This window comes from Lissotriton helveticus, chromosome 5_1 (genome assembly GCF_964261635.1).
Source record: "Lissotriton helveticus chromosome 5_1, aLisHel1.1, whole genome shotgun sequence".
NCBI classification, from domain to species: domain Eukaryota; kingdom Metazoa; phylum Chordata; class Amphibia; order Caudata; family Salamandridae; genus Lissotriton; species Lissotriton helveticus.
The window spans coordinates 970349726-970366064 of record NC_136065.1 but is presented as its reverse complement, the minus strand read 5'-3'; the positions used below and the strand labels follow the sequence as shown (position 1 = coordinate 970366064).

At 44.0% G+C, this 16339-nt stretch overlaps 1 protein-coding gene across 1 annotated transcript in view; it reads left to right on the top strand.

The window, feature by feature from the left end:
- JAKMIP3 (Janus kinase and microtubule interacting protein 3) overlaps positions 1–16339 on the top strand; it is a 771326-nt gene that overhangs the window by 698416 nt on the left and 56571 nt on the right. The window contains exon 22 of the mRNA XM_078643479.1: positions 2526–2567. Coding sequence (XP_078499605.1) covers positions 2526–2567 — 42 coding nt within the window. The remainder of the gene's footprint in view (positions 1–2525; positions 2568–16339) is intronic.

Below are 16339 nucleotides of genomic sequence, written 5' to 3'. Positions count from 1 at the left end.
ACCATCAGCTTTCTGTCAGTGAAGCCTCCATGGGTCCGCCAATGGAAAGTTCCTCAGATAGGCCGATAGAGATGAGACCATGGCAGTAAAGCCACGAGCGGGAGGAAATCGATCATTTGCTTACCTTACTGCCAAATTATAGAACTCTCTTCCTGTCCAGCTCAGGTCAAATAACAATATGTTAACACCTTAACCGCGGCCGTTATTTTGCGGCAGTGCGGCGGTTTTAATAAGTGGGCGGGGCCACGTCGGCCGTTGGACGTTCGCAGCACCAGCGAGGTAGTGCTCGCAACGGCCAACGGGCGACGGCAACAGGGAAGGGGTTAAGCTTCAGGAAGCTGCCAAAAACCCATCTTTTTAGATAAATCGTTTTAGAAATGTTGTTGCTTATCCTTCTGCCAGCGCCAGGAAGCCCGATCTGGGCAGCTGTGTGCTCTATAAAATTGATTAACATTACATAACACTGCCAACTATTGGACGGTTTGATTTTTTTCCCAGCTGTCACAGACTGGAATAACGTGTTGGTGAGGGACAGAAAACAATAATGGCCCCACCACCCTAGGTGAAGGATCATTTTTTTTTTTCAATGGCAGACTCCAATTATGGGAGTTTGTTTCTGAAAAACAAAAAAGTGCTAAAAGTTTGGTGGACAGCCATCAAAACCGAAGAAGGGGTTTCTGTCAAGGTGCAGCAATCACCACTGGGCCAGTGGTGATCTCAATTTTGGAGGACGGTAAACCGTAATAACTGCTGCCTCCCTGATGGACAGAGTACAGTCCGTCAAACCTTAGACTGGTCTTCAAAAAATATACTGAAAGACAGGGATAATATTTACGAAAACGGATTTTGCAAAGGGCAGTTAGAAGTGACATTATTCCAATATCTAACTGATGGACTCACACAGGAGCTCCTATCTTGTAGCTAATTATGCAACATAAATTTAATTACGCCAGACATAAGCGAGAATGTTCTACAGATAGGTGACCTCAATAGAAAGCCACACAGAAGTGTGGAGCTTCCTTGGAATGGTCATATTTTATGTGTATGCATAAACGATCTGACTATCCTCACAGCCCCACTGTGTGTTCCTAGACACCAAAAGAGTCTAGAAGTGCTGAACGAGTTAAAAGAACTATGGTGATGGCGTTGAACAGATTAAGGATGTATCGAAAAAGTAATTTTTAATCTGTTTATCAACATAACCATTGCATGTTTTTACATTTATTGCTAAAAGAAATTCCTACCTCTTGACATGTAGCACTGCTATGAGATGGGTTTTAGTCTGTGCAGGGCCGCTGGCATATGGTTAGCAACATCTGCCTTTCATTTTCCTAATAATCATCTGTATCACACAATGCGTCAGTTTAATATGCAATCTAGTGGTGCCTCGGGCATAATCTGTAACTACTTCCTAAATACAATACAAGTGAATTGCATAGTGCGATTCAGCATCATGCAGTTGTTAAGTACTGTGATGTTATATATGGGAAGGTAATTGCTTTTCTATAAAGGTGTTATGCCCCAATACCCGATCTTACTCCCTGATTAAATATCAAAGCTCTCTACTGTTTAATGCTAGGGGAATTGAAAAAAGTGATATTAAAACAGGAAGTGCATCAAAGCCTCTTTCTATCTATATTTGCCACATTTCTTATTGTTTTCTACAAACTGTCCATTGTGGTCTCAGTGGGGCTAACAGGAACATGCTTCCTCTAAAATTAAAAATTAGGACTAGGTAGAAAGTAGTTCAACAAGATCTAAATATTTCTCTTTGCCTAAACTGACCTTGGACTCAAGGTGCATGAGTGCTAATCTCGGCCGGGTCCAAAATTTAATTTATTTGTCAGACTCAGAATTTCACCTTGACTAAGTTTTCTGGCACGTTTTCATCCAGCTGCGATTTCCCAAAAAAGATGTCCTAGAAAAACTACAAGGAAGGAAAATTATCAGGACAATTTAGAACATTGACGTAGTGTTTCTGGTAGGCATTGGTTGGTCTCATGTAGCTTTCTAACAACTGTTGATACATAACGTAATAACTGATGTTAAGGAATGTAAAATTTACAAAGAAATCATGAAGAGGATTTATATTGCCAGTTTTGTAAAATGGCACCAATTAAATGACTGTGTCAAATAAACATAAATTAAAATAAAAAAAGTAAAACACATTTGCCAACTGAACCTATTGCAATTGAAATATGTGCTTACTAAAAATAACACAACAATGTCCTTTCTATATAACCTGCTACAGTGCAAACTATTCAAACAAATGGAATTCAAGAAATGTAGATGTAACTATTAAAGAAAGGTGCAATAAAACCATGCTGGTTTACAATATACAATATGCATTGTCATTAGAGCTGGAAAACAGATATTGAACTCATTTGAAGGTGTGACATTTAACATACTTAAATAACAACTGAAGCCAATATGATTTGTTTGCTAAACATCCTTGTTTTTCTGTGTCCCCTTTCTCTTTCTTTTTCGTTTTCAGTTTTTATTTTTGTTTTTATTTTTTTCTCTAGCATTCATTCTGTGGTCGTAGTTTTGCCTACTGTCTTCAAAAGGTGAGCATTATATTTGCCTCACGTATATGAGGTGTTTTGTTTCTTTCTTACTCAACTATGGTTTGACTTCTGTGAAAGAAATAGGACTGCATAATGAAGTTTACCATTGTTTTGGGTGTTGTTTGTAAATAAACAGAAACAAGTAAATCAAAGGGTGTACCATACCAGACAAACAGTAGTCGAGAACACGCCGTCACTATTTGTATTTCAAGTGATAATTCAAGATGATCCTTGAGGCAAATTTAAAAAGACATTTATAAATATCAATATGCATAATATACACATCTGTGGGGTGGTAGTTTGCAATAGCTGGTTTAGTCATAAATAATTCGGATTTACTAGTATTCACCTTGCAACATCGCTTGTAGGATGACTACGTCTCTGAGCTGTGGCTGTCATCGAACAATGCATTTTTTGGATATAGTTTGAAGAGCAGCTTCTGTTTGAGGAAACTCTGGGGCATATTAACAAAAGCATTCCACCACTGGAGTGTCAATTTTCCGATGTTCCGGTGGCACAATGCCCTGCTCCATATTCACAATGTGGCGCTAAGCCACTTTGCATGGCTCAGTGCCGCTCTGTAAATATGTACCCTTTCACGCAGGTATCTGTGTGAAAGGGGCGTGCATTGGGTGTTGCTGAGGGCATTCCACCCCAACACACATTGCATTTTGATGCTCCTGATTTACAACAATCTCTGAATCTGAGGCAGCGCCAAAAACTAACGCCAATATAAAGAAGGCGTTAGAGTGGCGCAATGAGGAGAAATACTTGTATTTCTCCTAATTTTTTGCTCTCTGTATGTGTGCTGCATTCTGCAGAACACATAGAAAGAGCAAACACCCATTACAAAGCATGGCATTACAACGCATATGCCTTTACCATGCATGCCTATCCAACGCATTTCGTTGTAAAGACAAGAATGGTAAAGGCATATGTGTTTTACATGAAAGTATGAGGTAAGTATAGGGTTTAGGGTGGGTTTGGGTTTTGGGGTGCCAAGAATAATTTTAAGGTTCAGGGTGGGTATGAATTTTGGGGTGCTAAGGGTAATTTTAGGGTTCAGGTTGGATTTGGGTTTTGAGGTGCCAAGGGTGGTTTTAAGTTCTAGGGTAAATATGGGTTTTGCGGTGCCAATGGTAATTTTAGGATTCAGGGTGGGTATGGGTTTTGTGGTGCCAGAGTTCATTTTAGGTTTTCGGTTGGTCGGGGTTTTGGGGTGCCATGGGTAATTTTGAGGTTCAGTGTGGATTTGGGTTTTGGGGTGCCAAGGGTAATTTTAGGGTTCGGGTGGGTATGGGTTTAAGGGTTACATGGGTAATTTTAGGATGCAGGGTGGATATAGATTTTGGTGTGCAAAGGGTAATTTTAGGGTTCAGGGTGGGTTTGGATTTTTGGGCTGCCAAAGGTAATTTTATCGTTCAGAGTGAATTTGGGTTTTGCAGTGCCAAGGGTAATTTTAGGGTTCAAGGTAGGTATAGGTTTTGGGGTGCCAATGGAAATTTCAGGGTTTGGGTGGATTTAGGCTTTGGGGTGCCAAGGATAATTTTATGGTTCAGGTGTGTGCATGAGTTTTGTGGTGCTAAGGATAATGTTAGGGTTCAGGGTGGAGTTGGGGTGCCTAGGGTGATTTTAGGGCTCATGGTGGGTATAGGTTTTGGGTTGCCATTGGTGATTTTAGGGTTCATGTTGGGAATGGGTTTTGGGTTGCTAAGATTATTTGTAGGGTACAAGGTGTGTTTGGGTTTTGGGATGCCAAGGGTAATTTTGGTGTTTAGGTGGGTTTGGGTTTGGGGTGCCAAGGGTAATTTTAGGGTTTAGGGGGTGTGGGTATTGGGATGGTAAGGGTAATTTTATAATTTTAGGGGGGTATGGTTAATGGGGTACTAGGGGTAATTTACCACGCATGCCTTTGTGTTGTAATGGCATGTGTGGTAAAGGCATATGTGTGGTAAAAATGTATGTTGTAATGGTAATGCATTGTAAGAGCACTTGCGTTGTTACAACCGTAATGTAATGGCATGCATTGTGTTAGCATGCGATGTACACTCATATATTCGTGTTTGTGTTGGTGCTAGGCAGCATTTTTAGCCCCAGTGAGGGGAGAACGCAGGGGTGCAATGCCTCCCTTCACTTTTCAAATGACAGTGCAGCGCTGCTAAATAGATTGCGGCGCCACACTGCTTAATTTCTTTATAAATATGCCCCTCTCAGTCCATTATGATATGAATCAAGTATAAGTCCAACTAAGTGCCATTTGACTTCCTGCAGGCACAACATACATAACTTTCCAAGACACCCCATTAATGTGAGTCAACCAGAGTGCTATATCTAGGTACCAGTAATGAGATTTTATTTTTAATTATAACCATTGTGTCTTAATACCGATTTGCTTGGCCGATGACTTCTTATTTTATCACTACATTGTAATTTTGCTATTAAACTTAGAAATTGTAAAGTATTCTTTAAAAAATTCCAGTTTATATAAAAGAACAACATATGGTGACTATGGGGCACATTATGATGGCGGTTTTCCCGCATCCTCCGGGCCGGCGGAATCCACCGCCGGCCAGGAGGATGCGGGAAAACCGCAGCGGACTGAAAAAGACCCCTCGCCAGATTAGGATGGCTGGGGGATCGTTTTTCAGTCCGCAGCTTTTCCGCCGCGGTCGCCTTCCGACCGCGGCGGAAAAGCAATAACATGGCTGGCAGTGTCTATCAGACACCGGCAGCCATATTATGGTCGCGTAGAAAGTATGCTTTTCCACGGCGGCTTTTCCGCCGTGGAAAAGCATACGGACCTTCACTTCGGGGGCCCGTTGCGGGCCCCCTGGGTGAAGGGGGGGTGGGGGGTGCACATGGGGGGTACCTATGGTACCCCCTGCATTTGCGTGGACAAAGCGGCAGGCACCGCGCGGTGCCAGCTGCTTTGTGCACGCAAATGCCGTGCATGCATTTTTAACATTGCGGCGGGTGCAGCTTGAAGCTGCGCCCGCCGCAATGTTAAAGATTGAGGATGTGACCGCCAGGGTGGCGGTCACATCCTAATTGCACAGGAGGGAACTCCGCAGGCAATGCGGAGGTTCCCTCCTACTCTATGGTGGCGGACGGACTCAGGTCCGTCCGCCATCATAATCGGCCCCATGTTCTTAGGGCGTCATCTACAACAAACTAATGCACCACGGCATTGCAAGCCATTTAGCTGCACCGTGCTGCGTCAATTTAAAGCACAGTGATGCATCGTATTAACAACAACGCGATGTATCACTGTCCTTTTCCCTTTGCTGGCGCAGAATTGGCTGCCAGGCGCCAGTGCAGGCACCCTTGCGTACTTTTGTAAGGGTACCTGCACTGCGGGGACGATTGTTTTTGTGCAGAAAGGGACACCTTCCTGCACAAAAACAATCATTAATGGCATTTTCCTCTTTATATGTGTGCAGCAGAATTCAGCATGCATACGAAGAGAAAACAACTAGGAGAAATTAAAGTATTTCTCCTTGTTGCGCCATTCTTATGTCTCCCCTGGGGAGGCGTATGATTATTATAAATCTGGGAATGAATCGTGTTCCATGGATGTTGCGTGGAAACATCCACAGCAACACCCATGGGTCGCCCTTTTCACGCAGAGTAATGCATGAAAGGGGCTCATATTTACAAGGCCATGAAAAGTCACACAGGGTCGCTTTAAGTGGCCTTGTAAATATGGGCAAGCCCTTTGCGCAACCATGGCGTCAAAAAAAGTGATGCACCTGTGGTGCTAAGGGCTTGTAAATAAGCCCCTTGCTATTTTTATGAAAAGACAGTCTTTTCTAGTAATAAAAAACGTTTATGTAAGACGTCTTTGGATCATGGAATTCTCTTTTTTCCATCCAGTGCTTTTGGATGATACAATACAAATGGCAGAACAGTTCTCTCTCAAGTATGTAAAATAACCAAACTTTACTCTTCTTATAATTAGTTACTATAATGTTTGGCAAAAAATTTGAAAGGACCCTCTGAAAAGAAAAATTATTATTGTATTATTGCTATACTCCTCAAATTCCACTTGGTGGCAACCTGTGATCATCTACTGCGATTTGTATGACCCATTATCCCTGATCGTTCCCCATTAATACCATTTACAACAGTATGTTGTATATTGCACACATAATGTCACTTCAGAATTTGCAGTAACACATCACACATTTTCCAATACGTTGTCAGTCAACCTCAGGTTTGCAGAAGAGAAACGTGGCGCTCTGCATATTTGTCTTACCTGATCTTTTGGCTGTTATAAATTAAAAATGTACCTTGCTTTTAAAATTATTGTGAGCATTTTCAGCAAAGAGAATTGCATGTTGCTATATATACTATTCCTCATATGTACGGAAACTATGCAACGGCACAAGTGTGTCTTTTTGCTGGCTTTAATTTTAGCGGAATGTAAAGAACTAGAGAAATCTTCCATCCAGTGAAATTATTGTTAGCACTAATTGTTATTAGTGCTGCTTGCGATTAGGTACATATCAGGGGGCATATTTACCATTGTGTTGCGTCGCCCTTGCGCCATGCAAGGGCGATGCAACAACTAAGTCAGATTTATCAAGCCACGCAAGGCCACCTTGAGGACTAACGTAAGGCAGCGCAAATCTCTGCCTCGCATTACTCTGCCCAAGGGAAACGTCCATGGGTGGCCCGTGGGTGTTCACATGCATCCATCCTCCCATGGATTTTGGTCCATTCCCAGATTTAACATTAGTGGTAAACCTGGGAATGCATCAAAATGATTTGCTTCCCTAGAGGAGGAGTAACAAGGTGAAATATCTTTATTTCGTCTCATTTTTTCTTCTTTCAATGCATGATGCATTCTGCAGCACGAATAGAAAAAGGAAAATGCCTCTCAAGGTTATTTTAGTGCAGGAAGGGTTCCCTTCATGCACAAAAACAATCCTGCTTTCAATGCAGGCACCCTTTCACCATGGTGTAAGGGTGCCTGCGTTGGCATATGGCAGCCAAAAGTGCCAGGTGCATTCTAGCCTTTCCTTTTCACTCAGCGGCGCACAGAAGGGTGGCTTGCTGGGGTGCGTTACATGAAAGTTTGTTAAGTATGCACCATGAAGTGTGGAGAGGTGAAAGTGGGGGCGTGCATTAAATAGGCCTACCTTATATCATTCAAGTGAGCCAGATAGAACATAAACATTTCTGCCCTGATGCAACAACAAAAACACCACAAAATATGAGCACTGCTAGGCCCGGTGAAGTTGTAGCTACGTGATGTAAATTTCGGCATTTCACATTAGGTTTTTTATGCAGAATTACGCTACATTACTCCATTATGCCACTTGGTGTAGCTGGGGGTTACTCAGGTAAAAATTCTATTTTGGGAGCACCATAAAAACACAAACCGACAGAACAAGAGCAGTTCTGATTTGGGGCACTCGTGTATTTTGCCCAATTTTAAAAAAGTACTTCCTTGCTACAAAATGTGTGAAAAGATTCATTTTGCAGTAACATATTACACAAAATGCCAGAATTGATTTTCATGTAGCGCTGCATATTTTTTTATCAAACTTCACGTAATTACTCAAAAGGACTTCATGTGAATTTTACATTCAACTTACATTATAAAAAGGCAGAGAAACTCCAACCGTACAACATAAAGATCTTGAAATCACAGTGAAGTTTCTTGGCCATAGGAAGGAGGTAGCAGCCCGAGTACCTTTCCAAAGTCAAATAACTCAGAGGTGACCTGCAATATACATTTTCGGTACAATATTCCTTACAATATATGTTTTTTCTTCCCATAGTTGTTACAGTTTTAGGTAATCGCACTTTACAGCTGGAATCTTTTACCTTAAATTTGCAATTCAAACTATGAGTTCTGCAACGCAACATGATCTTCGATAAAAAAGAGAAGTGATTGAAGTTGTTGCATTTGACATTGAGCCCTTGAAGCTATGGAAAAATAGTTTTCAAGCTCAAAAATCTTGTCATCTGATAATACAGCTGATTTTATATCTGAAAACATGGCCTCATTTACAATATTTTGACGAACGGCAGCGCAGCAAGCATTCCTGCTGCGCTGCCGTGCATCAAAATAAAAGGGCAGGAATGTGCTGTATCTACAAGATAGGGTGCATTTCGTTCCTTCTCCCCAGCGCCGGTCAGTGCTCCAGGGCAAATACCCAGCGTCATTTTACAAGGGGGCCTGACCTTAGGGAATGATTGTTTTTGTGCAGGAAGGGCCACCTTCCTGCACAAAAAACAATCATTAACAGCATTTTCCTCTTACTACTCATGCTGCAGAATGCAGGACGCATAGTAAGAGGAAAAGTTGAGGAGACTTAAAAGTATTTCTGCTCATTGCTCAATCTCAATCTCAATACTCAATCTTTCCAGGACTCCCTCCGTCCTGCTTGCTCTTTGTCGGCTGTCAGCTGTCGCTCGCCCTTGCCTCTTTTGGATGGTGATGGGCCTATTATGTCTGAATTTCCTCCTATGACCCTTATCAATTCTTTGGACCTTCTGTCCAGCTTGAAATCGGGCTCACCGCTGGACCCTTGTCCGGCGAAGTGTCTGGGGAGAGTGGCGTCAGCTGTTAACATCTTGCTGAACCCACTTCTTAACTCCTCTCTGTCCACTGGTGTGGTCCCTCAGCCATGGAAACGTGCCTTGATCCTACCATTGATCAAAAAGCAAAACCTTGACCCTCTCACTCATGCCAACTACAGGCCGATCTCTCTCCTCCCGGCGCTGGCTAAAGTAACCGAGAAGCATGTACATCGGTCGATCTCGAATTTCATCGAAGAGAACGACCTTCTTCATATGTCTCAATCTGGTTTCCGTGCAAATTTTAGCACGGAGACTGCTCTTCTCGAGGTTACCGACGCCATTAGGGAGGTTTTAGACTCTGGTGGTAAGGCCGTGTTTGTCATGCTTGATTTGTCGGCGGCATTTGACACCGTCCCCCATGAAGGCCTCCTGTTAAGACTCTGGGAAATCGGCCTAAGGGGGACGGTGTTGAGTTGGTTCAAATCCTTTCTGACCGGCCGCCGGCAAATGATCTGGGCGCCTCCTTTCTCCGCTGATATGCCGCCGCTAGAGGTGGGGGTACCTCAGGGTTCCATTCTTAGCCCCATGCTGTTTAACATCTTTTTGGCCCCTCTGGTGGCGGTTGCGAAATCTTTTGGCGCCCAGATCATATCCTATGCTGACGATACCCAGCTTCTGTTCACGTGTGACAGAGGCGGGATTTTCGATGGCATACGGATTAGGGACTGTCTCGAGGCGGTTTTCGAGTGGTTTCGCTGTCAGGGTCTTAAATGCAACTCCGACAAATCGGAGTTGCTTTTCTTTGGCTGCACTCCTGTTTCCAACTGGAAGACCTGGTGGCCACAGGACATGTTTCCCCCGGACACTGCCTCTGTGAAGGCAAAGAATTTAGGAATTCTGATTGATTGTGACCTATCCTTTCGGCCCCATGTCATCGGGCTCTCAGGGAAATGCTTTGGCATTCTCAGGATGCTTAGGAAATTTCTTCCTTTGCTGTCACTTCACCACAAAAGAACCATCGTGCAGGCATTAATAGGGTCGCGTTTAGACTATGCGAACGCCCTCTATTTGGGTCTACCCAAATATCTTTTGACCCGCCTGCAAGTGGTGCAGAATTCTGCGGCCCGAGCTATTTACGGACTTTCGAGACGGGCCAACGCTGCTGAGCTATTAAAAGCTTTGCATTGGTTGCCCATCTCTAAGAGGATCCTTTTTAAAAGCCTCACTCTTGTTTTCAAAGCCCTTCATGGTATTGGTCCCAAGTATATCGGGAAACGTTTTTCTTTTTACCAGCCTAGCAGGGCTCTACGTTCTGCTTCATTGGCCAAAGTGGCTGTGCCGGTCATTAAGCGCTCCAGAACTGGAGGCCGGGCATTTCGTTACCTGGCCTTGCGGGGCTGGAATGAGCTCCCTTTGGCTTTAAGAAGGGCAAGTAATCTTCTTGTTTTCAGGAAGGAACTAAAGACCTGGCTCTTTTCTGTATAGGGTTTTCTATTTTGGTTTCTTTTCTTCTTTCAGCTTTTAGTTGTTATGTTTGTCACTCTGCATAAGTTTTCTTCACTAAAGCGCCGGGATGCTCCTTTAGAAATAAATAACATAACATAACATAAATTGTGCCTTGATGCGCCTCCCCTGGAGAGGCATAAGATTCTGATGCATTCCCTGGTTTACAAAATGTTGTAAATCTGGGAATACATCAAGTTCCTTGGATGCTGCATGGGAACACTCACAGCAACACCAATGGAACTCCATTTTCACGCATTCATGCGTGAAAGGGAAACATATTTAAAAGTTCTGGAGGGTTAATATGAGGAAGCCAATTACGCTGCCAGTGTATCAATAAAAGTGATGCACCAGTGGCCCAATCGGTTTGTAAGTAAGCCCCACAGTTTGCCTGCCTCTAAAAATAATGGAGCAAACACAAGGAGATGATGGACGGAGCACTGAAACTTTTCAGACACTCACCCCCAGTCACAAATCTGGGTTGAATCCATCATCATTCTTTAGCTCACTCAGCCACCCCAGTTCAGAACCAGCTATATGCAAATCTCAGTCTTGACCCTGTGCCTGTTGAGAAAAGTCCAGTCCGAACTGCCTAGCCAGGTCTTCCCTGGACCGGAAACAAGCATCCTGGGACTGGTTTCGGGGTAACACCCCTCATCAGCCAGGCTAGCTTGAATCCAGAGGCAAAGTAAGCAAGGGACCCACGTCTCGGCATACCCTGCGAACTTAGGACAAACAAAGCAAACACAAGGAGATGATAGATGGAGTGCTGAAACTTTTCAGACACTCACCCCCAGTCACAGATCTGGGTTGGACCCATCATCATTTTTTAGCTTACTTCACCACCCCAGTTTAGACCCAGCTATATGCAACTCACTGTGAGGATCGCTGTGCCACTGGATTCATGCTATCCTGGCTGATGAGGGGTGAAACCCCGAAACTGGTCCTACGATGCTTGTTGTCCGGTCCAGGGAGGACCTGGCTCGGCAGTTAGGGCTGGACTGTTCGCATGAGGCACAGGGTCAAGACTGATTTGCATATGGTCAGGTCTAAACTGGGGTGGCATAGTGAGCAAAAGAATGATGGATTTAACCCCAATCTCTTAACTGGGGTTGACTGTTTTGATTTATTCTGCATTCTGTCCATCAATTGTGTGTCTGTTGCTTTCGGGCCCTAAGTGCACTGGGCATGCCCAGACATGGGTCCCGGGCTCACTGTGCCACTAGATTCAAGCTATTCTAGCAGATGAGGGGTCGAAACCCCCGAAACGGTCCTAAGATGCTTGTTTCTGGTCCAGGGAGGACCTGACTTAGCAGTTCAGACTGGACTGTTCCCATGAGGCTCAGGGTCAAGACAGATTTGCATATGGTCAGGTCTGAATTGAGGTGGCATGGTGAGCAAAAGAATGATGGATTTAACCCAGATCTCTTGACTGGGGTGAATGTTTTGATTTATTCTGTATTCCGTCCATCTATTGTGTATCTTTTGCTCTATAAATAAGGGGGAATGTTTAGAAGCCTCTTGTGCCACCAAAGCGTCACTTTGTGTGAGGTGTCCCTGCACACAAACATTCATCCCTGCAACGCAGGCACCCTTGCACCTTGGTGCAAGGGTGCCTGCGTTGGCGCTATGCAGCCTATTTTGCGCCAGCACAGAGGAAGGCACAGGGATGCATCATATTGTTATAAATATGATGCATCCCTGCACTTTCATAATGACGCAACAAGATGGCTTGCAGCGCAGTGTTGCATCATTATCTTGTAAATATGCCCCAATGTTTTCAATTGATCATCTAACCCAAAAAATAAAAGGGAAACATTTGGGTAGAAATGTGACCATAGCCAAGTGCTGCCCTGGTGGTCTTTTTATTTTCGAGTCAGATGAAGAATTTTCATTAAGGCATCTGCACAAATAAAGTGTTTTATTTCTTGCTGTGCCTTCTTAGAATAGTGCTTTCCATTAGGAAATCTCCATTGGCTAGGCTCTGTTTTTAACTGCCTGATTTCCACGCAGAGCCGAGCCAGATAATAGCTGTCCATCTTTCCTCACTCTTTGTGATGGAGAGAGCGTGCAGCCATTATAATAGAGATGCTGTGTACCAGAATTGGGAGGAGTTTGTGTATCTTTCTACCTGCTTTTGAACTCAGTAGTGTTCTTGGACGGCGAACTCCATGCCTTTCTCAGTTTCTGAAAGGCACTGACGCCCTTGATTTGTGCTTCTGTGGACTGCAGGGCACAACGATTTCACTACTTGTGTGAAATAATGTATTACTAGCTTGTTCTTACAGGCACCTACCGACATTAAAACACCACTGCATTCAAAATAAATTAAGAATGAGAGAGTATGGCAAAATGATGGTTGCCAACATACTAGATAGCAATTAAACCATTTGGGAACATTGTGAGCCACAGCTTTAGCTATTGCCCATTGTAATGCTGCTCAATTTATAGATCTTTAATAACCCCTTCTGCGCTCATGACGAGCTCAGCTCGTCATGAGTTACGACGCTCGTACGCTTGTACGCTCATGACGAGCTGAGCTCGTCATGTAACGCGGCTTTTAAAAAAACGCAGCGCACAGCGGGAAAACCGCTAGCGCGCATGCGGTTATGAAAAAGGGTTAAGTTGACTTATAACTTATGGCGTGCTTATCGCAGCAAGAATTCACGCACCGAGTCATCTCTCTCACCCAGCTTGTCATCAACATGTGCAATTAAATTTGCTTTTTGTAGAAGTCCTTCATATCTATAACAAAAGCCTGCAAGTAAAATGCGAAACTGTCAAAATGTGCTAGTTACCTATTTTATACACACTGGTAGCGTAGGGATTTCGTAACCTCCATATAGGTTTACTTATGAGTGCCTAACCACCTTCAGCTTTATTTCTAGGTGGCTGATGCAGTGCTCCCAATGCCAGCAGTCACCTTGTTTCCAGGTTAATGCAATAATTTATAGGTTTAATGAGATTATGATATACAAGTGCCTAGCAGAAATCCAGCCAGATTCTCCTGGGATCAGCAATAACCTTTCCCTCTCAAAATGTTAAGAGGATGCGTGGGTGTTATTACCTTTCCTTCTGTACGTATTTTTAGATAGCTTGGGTGGTCGCGAACCTGGTCTCACCACATAGAACCACCAATCTGCTCATTTTCCCAATTTGAGTTTATTTTCTGCCCAGACTACACCAAACCACAGGGTATTAGGAGATATTATCGGCCTCTATATCCAAGATAAGGTAACGTCCAGTTCTTTCCACCCATGTTCATTACGTGGAAATCACGTCTACTTCTGTCAATAGCAAGAGAATGCTTTGAGCCAATTTAGGTATTTATTTATTAATTTAAGGTATGTATGAAGTCATCAGTCATCCCCTAAGGGATATCCCAGCGGTAGACCTCATATTCACCAAACTCTATACGCCGCAGAATCCATTAAGGTGGAAACTGCCAAGTCTTCAACATCCCCCAAAAACTTAACAGATCCCAAGTCAGGCATAGATTGAGAGGCATATATTCCAGTAAGCTGCCAGAAAATGTAAAGAGTGGCCACCCATTATAGAAATTCATAATTCGCCTATTCTATACCAGAGCCTGTATAGAGGAGCAGAGAGCACTCACTCGCTTATGGAAAGTGGCTGTGTTGGAAAACGAGGCAGTGTCTGTGAGTCCTGCACAAATAACATGCCTACATTTGTCCTTCACTGGGAACCAAAGACCCCATTGTAGCGCTTGACTCTCAGAGGATAGCGTTGCAGACCAGTATAAGGCTTACTCCAGGGAGGTGGTGTGGGCTAGTAATCACCATTTACAGGTACGCAGAAATAACACTCAATCATTTAATGTCCAGACGGTACTTTGCTTATATAAGGACAAGTACATTTATTACACACACACACACTACTCAATACTATGCATCAATTTACAAATATACATAGCTGTTGGAATTACTTCATGATATTGCACAACAATCCCACCCCTCCCGCAGGGGGGCTGGGGACTAGTATCACCACTTCCATGTATGCGCATCATCTTGCCCCCTAATGAAGTAGGTTGACCATAACCTTGAGTGAGGGCCCTGCCGACTGGCACAATCCCAGTGGCGACCCACCCCATTATCTCAACAAGCATTTATAACGGGAACACCTGCCATAGTGACACATAGCCATGTCTGAGCATCTCATACTGACCATACAGTATACACCCCTGAATCACAGTGGCAGTAGAAAGAATACATGTCTAGCATCTCTTTAGAATGGCCGCTACTTATCATATCCGATAACAGTTAAAATGCATTGCAATTAAATCCCCTAAAAGGCATCACAATTATATTCACGGGATTAAGCATGTATAGCCAGACACCCCCAATTTGCTTATCATTTCACATTACACATGTGATTTCCAGTAGCCAAAAGGAACACCATTCATAAATGCACCACCTGTGCAATTACACCTTCCCACCTCTAGAGGATATCACCTCAGTGACAATCCATGTTTGACCCTGCACACTTTCGTGCAACCCTAAGCTTATGCTCCTGGCTGTTGAACAAAAGTTCCAGCATGAGGTAGGTTTAAAAACACAGATGAACCTTTGAGGGGTAGTCTCCTTTGAGACCCCCAGAGACTGAGGGTGGGGACTTTCCATTTTCGTGCTGGGGGAGTCGGCATTGCTCCTGCAGCTCCTTCCTGCCCCTTATCAAGCAATTAGTGGTGACCCCATCTCCCTGGGGCCATTACGCGCTGAAGACTGGGAGGTTCTGATGCAGGCCTTCCTAGGCCCTGCAAAGCATTATGGGGTGCTCTTCCCCATCTCATGCATATTATATTAGCACCTCCCCCGCTACTCCAGGGAGAGTCGCGCTTCCCACAATGGTGGCCTTGCACCACATTAGCCCTTTGTTGGGGACCCAGTCCCACCCAGACCGCTTTTGTGCAGGTGAGTTTACTTGCAGCTCGGGGAGCCCATCCCTGGCTGCTCCAGCCAGCTCCCCTTCTGGCCAGCAACCTTATTTATTTATTTATTTATTTTTTGCATTTGTATGGCGCGCAGCTACCCAACAAGGGTTTCCCGGCGCCGGTGACAGAAATTAAGCAAGTTTATGAAGGAAGGTAAGTGATGGTGGATTATTTCTGGAAGAGCCAGGTCTTTAGCTGTTTTCTGAAGATGTTATACCTGTCTTCTTTCCGGATATGGGGGGGGAGTTTGTTCCAAAGTGTGGGCCCTATGACAGCAAAGGATCTACCTCCCATTCTTGCAAATTTGAACTTTGGGATGGAAAAGTTTGCAGCATTTTGCGAGCGTAGTGCTCTCGCCGGAGTGTAGGGAGTGGCGAGGGTTTGGAGATATTTAGGGGCGGTACCAGATTTGATCCTAAACATATAGCTCAGGGCTTTGAACCTAATACGGCTTTCAACCCTGAGCCAATGTAGGTCTTTTAGGTGGCTGGATACACTGGAGGTTTTTGGGATATTACAGAGTAGCCTAGCCGCTGAATTCTGGACCACCTGCAATCGGTTAATGACAGCTTTGTTTGAGCCCAAGTAGAGAATGTTGCCGTAGTCAATCCTTGATGTAATAAGTGCATTGACTACGGACTTTTGGGTGTCGAGGGGCAACATCCAAAGGATCTTCCTTAGCCATTTTAGGATGGTGAAGCAGAGGCCTACCACTCTGTTTGCCTGCTGCTTCATGGACAAGGTGTTATCGATGATGACTCCCAGATTTCTCACTTGAGTGGCGGGA